This window comes from Actinia tenebrosa, unplaced genomic scaffold (genome assembly GCF_029948245.1).
Source record: "Actinia tenebrosa isolate PJP-AT-01 unplaced genomic scaffold, QUT_ActTen_1.0 PGA_scaffold3__52_contigs__length_22856419, whole genome shotgun sequence".
Classification (NCBI taxonomy): Eukaryota; Metazoa; Cnidaria; class Anthozoa; order Actiniaria; family Actiniidae; genus Actinia; species Actinia tenebrosa.
The window spans coordinates 9,303,121-9,312,111 of NW_028292580.1; the positions used below are offsets into that span (position 1 = coordinate 9,303,121).

Consider the following 8,991-nt stretch of genomic DNA (forward strand, 5'->3'; position numbering starts at 1 on the left):
CAATTTCGAAATAAGTACATCCAAAAATGAGTAAGAATAAGGTATAAAATGTACCGCTTCTTCTGGACCTTCAATTGCTAACTGTGGCAATTTAAGCTGCAGATGCTCCTTTATGCTGTTGTCCATCATGCTTAGAGTATGCTTCCAACTTATTGTGTGCAGGTATGATGAGGCCCTCAACCTTACTAAACACATCTAAGTATACAATGTCAAGGGCAAGCGCTTCTAACTTCTAAAATTAAATATTTATTTATAAAAATGTTTTGATTAAATAATATCCCTTAGCGGTTATAATGTTCATTAGGGGGTTACCTGTGGTAAACCGGTCATAAAATACCTTGATTTATTTTCGTCCTGAATACTTCCCTACAAAATGGACAAGTTGCAAAGGGGTCTTCAGGACATTACCCAAGGGACCTTTGCAGGCTTCTGCTATAGGGTTCCAGTCTACAAGAAGGTATGCCAGAAAAAATAAGCTTATATTCCTGTAGAAGTAGGTCGTTAAAGGGCAACTTACCCCCCAAAATGACCCATTTTTAAGAGAAAGTACATCAAATGAGAAACACAAAAATTCAATTTTTAGAGGGGATAGAGCATCCGTGTTCCTAAAAAAATAATTTCAAAACATCGCATATATCGCACTGGTGGCCGCCATCTTGCACTTTTATCGCGGGCTCAGAAAAACAGGTAATGACGTCACAACGTCATAAGAGTTCACGGCGTCAAGTTGTTTACGAGCGTTTGGTTGACTTCTTCCCCTGTTTCTGAGACGTTTTACTCAATATTTTACGAACGAAATACGGCCTGGTCATTCAATTAAAGGCATGTCAGAGTCTAATTCTTTTTCCGAAGACTCGGACAGCTCGAGAGACGATTTTGCTCAAGAATTTTTAGAAACGGACGAGTTTGTTTTACGGCCATATCAGTTCGAACCAGAAATAGAAATCTCCTCAGATGAAGAGTTCAGAGAAGGATCTGACAGTGACATTATTGAAGACGATGAACAAGAGAACAATCGACTAACAAATTCAGATTGGTAAGTTTTACTTCTTTCTTATCACGATAAAACTCAACTACGTATCCATTTTTTACAGTCGTGTTTACCACTTTCTTGCACTGTATATTTATGCATTTTAATCTGCCTCACGACCTTTGCAACCAAAAGCAAAACCAACTGTCACAATTAAACATCGCTTGGTTGTCAATAAGTTATATACTGTAGGACACAGATTCAGGGATATAGTTGTGTCACAATTTGTGTATATACTCTCACTTGGGACAATCATTGATAGTGTTCAAAAATACTAAGGATTGTTTTATTTGTTAATAGGTGTACCTGTGGTAGCTGCCAAATTATGGATACAATAGCTGAATGCATTTGTTGCCAAGAAATCCAAAAAGTAGTTGCAACATGCCAGTCTGTTGTTGAAGATGGAGATGCTGATGAACCACCACCATGCATTACTCAACATCCTGGATTCTTACCTGTTTGTGGCAATAAGTATGTTCTTCGAACCGCATGGGCTCAGTACAAACAGCAATACAGAGATGCTTATGAAGGCCCAGAGCAGAAGCAGTACAGACACATTGCATATAGACAACTAGCAAGATGGTGCTGGGGAGTTCTTGGAAAGGAAGTTCGGGTTGTTCTGCCCTCTTGTGCTGTCATGTGCATCAGAGCACACTTCCCTCCTCCTGGACTAGAGGAGGACTTTCAGTTTGAGGGTTTTCATTATGCAGATGATTAGCTTGATATAATGTTGCATGGAGTGAATATATACATTTTATTTATTCCTTACTTCAGTTACTATACAGAGTGGATTTTTTTCTATCAGAAAAAATTCCTGGAATTGCAATTTTTTGGCATATTTAATTGCAAGATAATTGAAAACAAAAACATAGACTAGAAAAAGCTGAGACCAATATGCATAAGAATCATGTATTCATTTAGGATGCAGTACACGGAAAGGTGTGTTATATAAATTTCTTTTTTATATAAAAAGCTTTTTGTTGGTACAAACATTTTTTGAATGTTTTACATATTTTATTATTAAAAACACACTAAACAAAATACCCAGCTGAATAGTGAACCTAGTGTACAAAGCACTAGTGAACACGATCACTAGCCAACCAAGCAAAATTTGCAGTTATACGAGTCCTGGCAGCAAAAAAGTTAAATATGCTGAAGCAAATGTCACCATTCAATTGGATATTTTTCTTTAATATATTCATACTGGGGGAGACTCCCATATATAAGGTAGTGTAGATAGGTAAAGAAAAGACCTCTTTTTTACAGTCAATTCTTACCTAAATGGAAATAATATTTTAATAAAATTTTCATTTGAACATCTAAAAGGTACTGCATACTTATCTGCCCGTTTCATCAGGTCCCCTTGTCATTTTTAAAAATTACATATTTTGTATATAGCATTTATACTTGGGTCTGTCGTGTACCTTTCCATATCTGGGAGCTTTTTTCATTAAGGGATATCTTTTACCAGTATTTTACACGACTGTCCAAAGATAGCCTGCAAAGCGGAGGGGGATTGGGACTTGAGGGAGGGGAAGAAGGACCAAACAGTGGAGGGTCATATGACCTGCAGGTACACAAAGGCTAATTCTAATTTAGATTATCTTGAAAACCTGGACCGGTGTTTCTGAATCAATTCCTGTTTATCCGGTGCAGGCAAACTTGCAATGTTTGCTGGTAGGTCTACTTCTTCAATTTCCTGGAGGTCAACTTCTGAGCCATCACACAATCCCAGCACTTTCTTTTGAAGCTCAGGAAGGAAAGAATAACTTTTCTTTTCCAACACAGGCTTAACTACCCAACGCTTGTGCATTTTTGGGAAACATGGGCGGTATCTTGCCTCTCCCATCCTCGTCCCCGGCTTTTGAATCACAGCTTGGTTCCTTCCTGTGTTGTGGTTGTTGTCAATGGCTGCCAGTTGTGTTCTAGCAACCATACCCTTGTAGGAGAAGTGCTCTCTCTTTGGGCAGTACTTCAGGATCATGGAGTGGTATACTTCAAGCCCACCTGTGTGACAGAAGTCAGTGAGCTTTGCCAAGTCCTTTAGCAGTTTTGGTTGAAGGACCACTTCTTCAAGGGCTACATGAGCTGCAGAGCCTGGTTTTAGCCAGCACTTTTTACGAGCTTCTCTCCGGGTTAGTCGAGGATGGTCACATTTTTTGAAGATCTCTGCATCTCTCCAAGAATGCTTGTTTGTCACATGATGCAAGATAGAGACCCACTTCTCTCTCAACAGCTGCACACTACCATTGCATGTTGCTGCACACCACCACAGATGGTTTGAGACCGACTGGATCCAATGTGAAAGGTCAGCACTTTTTTTCAACTTGGCCTTCTTGTTGAGTTTCTTCACAACAGATTTTGACAAATGCCATACGTCATATTGGTGTTTGATGTGGCTGTAATCTTTTTCCATGGTGCTAGTGATTGAGGTATGTCTGTCAGTAGTTATCCTCTTGATGTTAATATCGTCCTCATCCTCAAGACTACCAAGACTCCTAATGAAACCTTCTTTCTCCATAGCATTTGAAGATGTTGTTTCTGTGACCTGAACCACAGAGAAGGAAACTATCTTCCCTGAGTCATTGTCCATAAATGTGTATGTACCATACTTGGCATTATGGCCAGGGCTGTCACACCGTCCATCCCCATTCAAGTATACAAGAGGCTTACTTGACAGTTCTTGTAAAACGGCTCTTCTTTCTCTTTCCCAGGTATCATTTATTACAGGAAATAGATACCTATTCTGATTTTGGTAAAAAACTTTTTCACTGATAAATCGTAACCCAAGACATGAGGCAAAGTTTTGGATTCTTGTAAAAGTGTTACCAGTGAACAAAATAGATGAGCAGATTAGAAGGTTTCCTACCGGTGCACGATTGATGAGAGGCTGGGAATTCCACAAGCAGTTGTGACCTTTCATACATATGGTTTTAACCGTTACCATGCTTCCTGTGCAGGTAATGTTGGTGTCAGTTACGATGGAACCACAGTTGATACAAAACCTGAACAGTTCACCTAGGCATGCTGCAAATACCAAATACTTTGGCTCTTTGATGTAGGTGTCAAAGTGATACTCAGGTTCAGACTCTTTGTCTGTTGAAGAATTTGTTTCTTGTGATGAGATAATGTATTCATCCTCTTCATCACTTGAAAAAAGATTCACTTCTTCATCTGACAAAGGAAAAGACCCACAGGACTTTGCAGATTTCTGTGGTGATACATCATTCTTGCAAGACTTTTGTGGTGACACACTCATGGGTACAGAGGGAGCAGTATAGCTGTATGGATGGTCATGCAGGATACTGTTCAATTGCTCAAATGTTGAATTTCCTTCTACTTGAATGCAGGCATCAGAAGTCTCAACACTAACATCCACATTTTCTGTTTGGGTTGAGGTGCTTTTTTGTATTGAAAGCTTTTCATCCAGACAGCACTGGACTCCAAAGTCCCTTTTGTTGGAAGGTGTTTCATCGAAGGAAACCTCCATATCAGATTCTTCAACCATTTCATCAAGTGCATGTGTAGTTGGAGTCAGTAGGTTATCCAATGTCTTATGGGGAAAAAGAAGTAAACATAATCATTTATAGAACAAATACAAATAACAATGAATGGCAGTTACTGGGGTTCTCACTGATTCCGATAGTTGAGACGACACTCAAGCTTTAATTGTTTATAGGACTTTCATTGACTCCATATGAAAGAGCGTATAACTTATTCATCCGCAATTCATCATAACTAAACCCGCAGCGGTAAACTTAGTATTAAGAATTTAATGCATTGGTTTGGTCTGAGCACAGTCACAGACCAGTCACGAAATAGCTCTAATATATATATAAGACTTACATATTACACTGACAATCTAGCAGTGCACGTGCGAACACAAACTACAAATCACCTACCTCTTTTTGTCGTTGTCGTCTTATACGGTTTTCTGTCGTAGCTCTTCTTTTACTAGGGATGGTTGAAAAGTTAAAAATACTTGGAATTGCATCAGCCTTTAACCTCCTTTTTCTTTTTTCGCCTGTTAGTTGCTCCATAAGGTCGGATTCGAAGCAACCATCCTCGAAGTGCTCGCTACATACATAGCAATTCTTCAATGGCGGCAGATTTGCTCGTCTTAGACGAGAAATCCAAGCTTTCTGAATTTGTAAATCTTTAAGAATCTTGTGATAGCTAACATCTTTTGTTTTTGTCGAATAGTTAGTGCATTCAGGCACGCAACAATTAACCATTTTGTCGAAAAAGCCACTTCAAACTCTCATGCTTACAGAAAAACTCTACATATCCAAACACACGTTGACGTTGTGACGTCACACCTGAATGCGGTAATTTATCGCAGGCTCAAAGATGGCGGCCACCAGAGCGATATATGCGATGTTTTGAAATTATTTTTTTAGGAACACGGATGCTCTATCCCCTCTAAAAATTAAATTTTTGTGTTTCTCAATTGATGTACTTTCTCTTAAAAATGGGTCATTTTGGGGGGTAAGTTGCCCTTTAAAGTCAGAAACTTATTGTCATACATGCACTTACCAGTTACTCCCAATCTCTCTGGGGATGCTGGTGGTGACGGCAGTGGAGAATCTATCAACAAACAAACAAGGAAGGTATTTTAATAAATATATAATTATGTAGAAGTAGGTAAGCTTACCAAATATGTTCAAGACAGACACATATATCTTCATGTGCCATTGGCCATATAAGTAATATAGTATAGTGATTTCAAAGTCTTGAAAACCATTGATTGGTTGAAAGAAGCTTTTGATTAAAAGAAATGACGAAATCTTGTAGAAATATACACAGTAACGAACTAGTCAAAAGCATTTTAGAAATACGGTTTAGGAAAAAAGCCCTTCTTGATTGACCACTCAGAATTGATAAATCTTTAAGTAATCTTTTGTTAAAAGCCACCAGCAATAAGTTTGAACATCCCTTAGTTGATAAATTAAATACTCGTTAAGGATATTTCTTATTGAAGAACGTATATCTCTCATCCGTTTGGAAGTTAGATCCTCCCCCGTAAGGATGTATAACAAGACCGGAAACTGGATTGTCGTACCCCTTTTAGATTTTTAGATGCTACTGACTTACCTGAGGATCATCTTGGTTCGTAGGACATCAAAATCTTGTCCGACTTTGAACCTTTGAGGCCAGACAAAGGCTCCCGTCCCCAACGATGCCGTTGGAGATTCTCTCCACAGACGTTCCTCTGCTGCTTGATCTGAACAAGCTTATTCTTGGCGAGGAAATAGTCCAAATCACGATCACTGAATACTTGACGAACGCGTCAATTATAATAAAAGAATAATATTCTTAAAGAATATGTTCCGCGATAACATTCATCACTTACCTGTTTGGATCAAGCTGGGCAGCAGCCGGTATTCCAGCCTTGATGAGGTCAAACATCTGTTGGCTGGAAAAGCTGGAATAGAAGGAGATGCCCCTCACCCTACCGGCTGCTACCAAGCTGTCGAAATTTCTCCTTCTTGGTACGCAAGCTACCTTTTCTTTCAGCAATATAAATTTCTTTTTGTAAGGCTGACCAGTCACTGAGGAAGGACTGGAATCCATGGTAAAATAATATAGAATTTGGTGCGCGATCGCGAGTAGTTCCTAGCACGTTGCCGTCAAGTTAAGAGAATGATGTGCAAGGATTTTTTTGTGGTATTGAATGACATAATCAAAAAGTATGCAAAGCATGTGTAACTAAAGGGTGCAGCAAAGTGAATCGTCTTTTGTCTAACTGAAGAACCTAGCTTTGACTAGCCACTATGATTCAAATTCCCGGTGCATAGGAGATACGCCCATTCCTGTAGTAACTATCGCCAAAGAGGGCCTTGCAGGATTGATGGCATGATAACAGGCCTGTAAATACTACGAGTAACAAAAAAACCATTAACATGAGAATCATTAATGCATCCCAGAAAAGGTTGTTGAAACGAAAATGTTATAGCTTCATATGTGAATTATAGTTAATTAATAATAGATAAAAATTACAGTATCTCATTAAACCCTGGCGGAAGAAAAATCAGGTCCCCTCCACACATGCTGCGGATGTAGTCCAAATCATGCACTAGATGATAATAATAATGATAATAATAATAATAATGATAGTAATAATAAAAATAACCTATTTTTGGTAAACACTCAATCTCCATCTAAATCGTTCTATTAAGATACCATATAAAATTTTTTTACCTAGTCTTAGAGTTGCCACTGTCTACCAATGTCATAATATATGTTCAAATATATAGCCCCTCATTTTTTCAGACTGGAATTTGTCAACAACTTTGACAATAATAATAATAATTATAATGATAAAGAAAGTATTTATATAGTGCCTGTATAAAAATTACAAGCGCTTTGCAATTTTTAGATAAATATTATATACGTGCTTAAGATTATTTATATCAGTACAAAGAATAGTTAAAATGTGTTATCTTATATATCTATTGTATCTTATGGTATTCTTCGTGGGCGCGTGACGTCACAAGATTATGCAAATTAGCCCGCCGCCATTGTGGTGTACAAAGGTTAACTTACTGCTTTTGTAACGCGTGCATTTTGCTGCTAAATTACCATGGATTCTGACAAAATTAAGGCCAAAAGTGATGTTAATGTTGCTGAGTATCAGATTGCGAATCTGATTATTTTAAAGGTTTAGAACCGATTGTAAAGAAGAGATATCTTCAAAAAATCTCCATTATTGGCGTTGATCCCGTTACAATACCGAGCGTGCAGTGTAACGCGGAGTGTCTTCCTCCAATTGAATCGATGGATTTGGTCAGCTACTTAGTTCTAACCACAAGTTTTTACACTAAAGATCAATTTAAAGCTTTTAAAAGCCTTGAGGCATATAACCAAATGGTGTGTGGCTTTGTTACTGGCGTTCAAGGTTGTATTGTGGCTGATAAATTTGTTGTGCTCGCCAAAGTTAGACACTCTCAAAGGATGAACGATCCCCTCGTAAACATCTGGATTATAGCTGGAAAAGATGGAGCTATATTGTCTTCACACTGCCTTGGGTGTAAAGCTGGTCTGTGTGAGGTATGCTCCCATGTCGCTTGCATATTATTTTATATTGAAGCATATATACGCATACATGGCAAACTAGCTTGCACGCAAGTGAAATGTACATGGATTCTTCCGACCTTCGTGAAGGAAGTCAGTTATGAAAGAGTTGAGGACAAACTTTTCATCAGCTGAAAAGCTGAAAAGAGAGCTTGATGAAAAGATTGAAAAGCTTGGTCACGAGGAGTCAAAGAATCAGCTTAAAAGTGACTCAAAGTCAGCAGTGAAAAGAGTAATTCCTACTGCATCTGCAATGAATGAGTTCTACATAGAACTTAGTAAATGTGAAATTAAACCTGCGATCCTGTCATTGATTAAACCCTTCTCTGCTTCCTTTATAACTGCAAGTGCTAACATTGAAACAATTACAAAACTGTTCGACAAAAAGTATCTTGATTATAATTACCCTGATTTACTCACTGCCTGTAATAATGTAAAGCTCAATCTAACTAAGCAAGAAATCAACCAAATCGAAATGGACACTGTCAAGCAAGCAAAATGCAGGGGCTTCTTCCGTCACAGAGCAGGACGAATAGGTGCTTCTCAAAGTGGAGCGGCATGCAAGACCAACCCTCACTCACCCTCGCAATCATTAATTAAATCAACATGTTACCCTGATTTATTCAAGATCTCAAATGAAGCTGTTATTCATGGTTGCACTTATGAAAAGGAGGCTTTGCTACATTACGAAAACGAAATGGAAAAGCACCACAAAGATTTTAAGATAACTCAGTGTGGCCTAGTCATCAATGAAGAGCACCAATTTCTGCATGCAACCCCTGATTTCCTCTGCTCATGCTCTTGCTGTGGAGAAGGGTGTGGGGAAATCAAGTGCCCCATATCTATCGAGGGCCATAACTTTGATGACTATGCTTTAACTAAGTCAT

General features: G+C 38.5%; 2 protein-coding genes across 2 annotated transcripts; one reads left to right on the forward strand and one right to left on the reverse strand.

Moving 5' to 3' along the window:
- The first annotated feature begins 683 nt into the window (after positions 1-683).
- Positions 684-2,355, forward strand: LOC148908445 (uncharacterized). The gene is made up of 2 exons (XM_089035378.1): positions 684-1,036; positions 1,331-2,355. The coding sequence occupies exons 1-2, from the start codon at positions 825-827 to the stop codon at positions 1,746-1,748; spliced, it is 630 nt and encodes a 209-aa protein (XP_088891504.1). The 5' UTR covers positions 684-824; the 3' UTR covers positions 1,749-2,355.
- On the reverse strand, positions 1,926-5,364 carry LOC148908446 (uncharacterized). Its single transcript, XM_089035377.1, has 2 exons — positions 4,933-5,364; positions 1,926-4,583 (listed from the first exon to the last, which is right to left on the reverse strand). The coding sequence occupies exons 1-2, from the start codon at positions 5,263-5,265 to the stop codon at positions 2,631-2,633; spliced, it is 2,286 nt and encodes a 761-aa protein (XP_088891503.1). The 5' UTR covers positions 5,266-5,364; the 3' UTR covers positions 1,926-2,630.
- Between the last annotated feature and the right edge of the window lie 3,627 nt (positions 5,365-8,991).

Excerpts from the sequence above, each read along its gene's own strand:
- LOC148908446 (XM_089035377.1), bottom strand. The coding sequence starts at position 5,265 with ATGGTTAATTGTTGCGTGCCTGAATGCACTAACTATTCGACAAAAACA. Across the intron at positions 4,584-4,932 it reads GACGACAACGACAAAAAGAG|ACATTGGATAACCTACTGAC; the intron begins GTAGGTGATTTG and ends TTTCCCCATAAG.
- LOC148908445 (XM_089035378.1), top strand. The coding sequence starts at position 825 with ATGTCAGAGTCTAATTCTTTTTCCGAAGACTCGGACAGCTCGAGAGAC. Across the intron at positions 1,037-1,330 it reads CGACTAACAAATTCAGATTG|GTGTACCTGTGGTAGCTGCC; the intron begins GTAAGTTTTACT and ends ATTTGTTAATAG.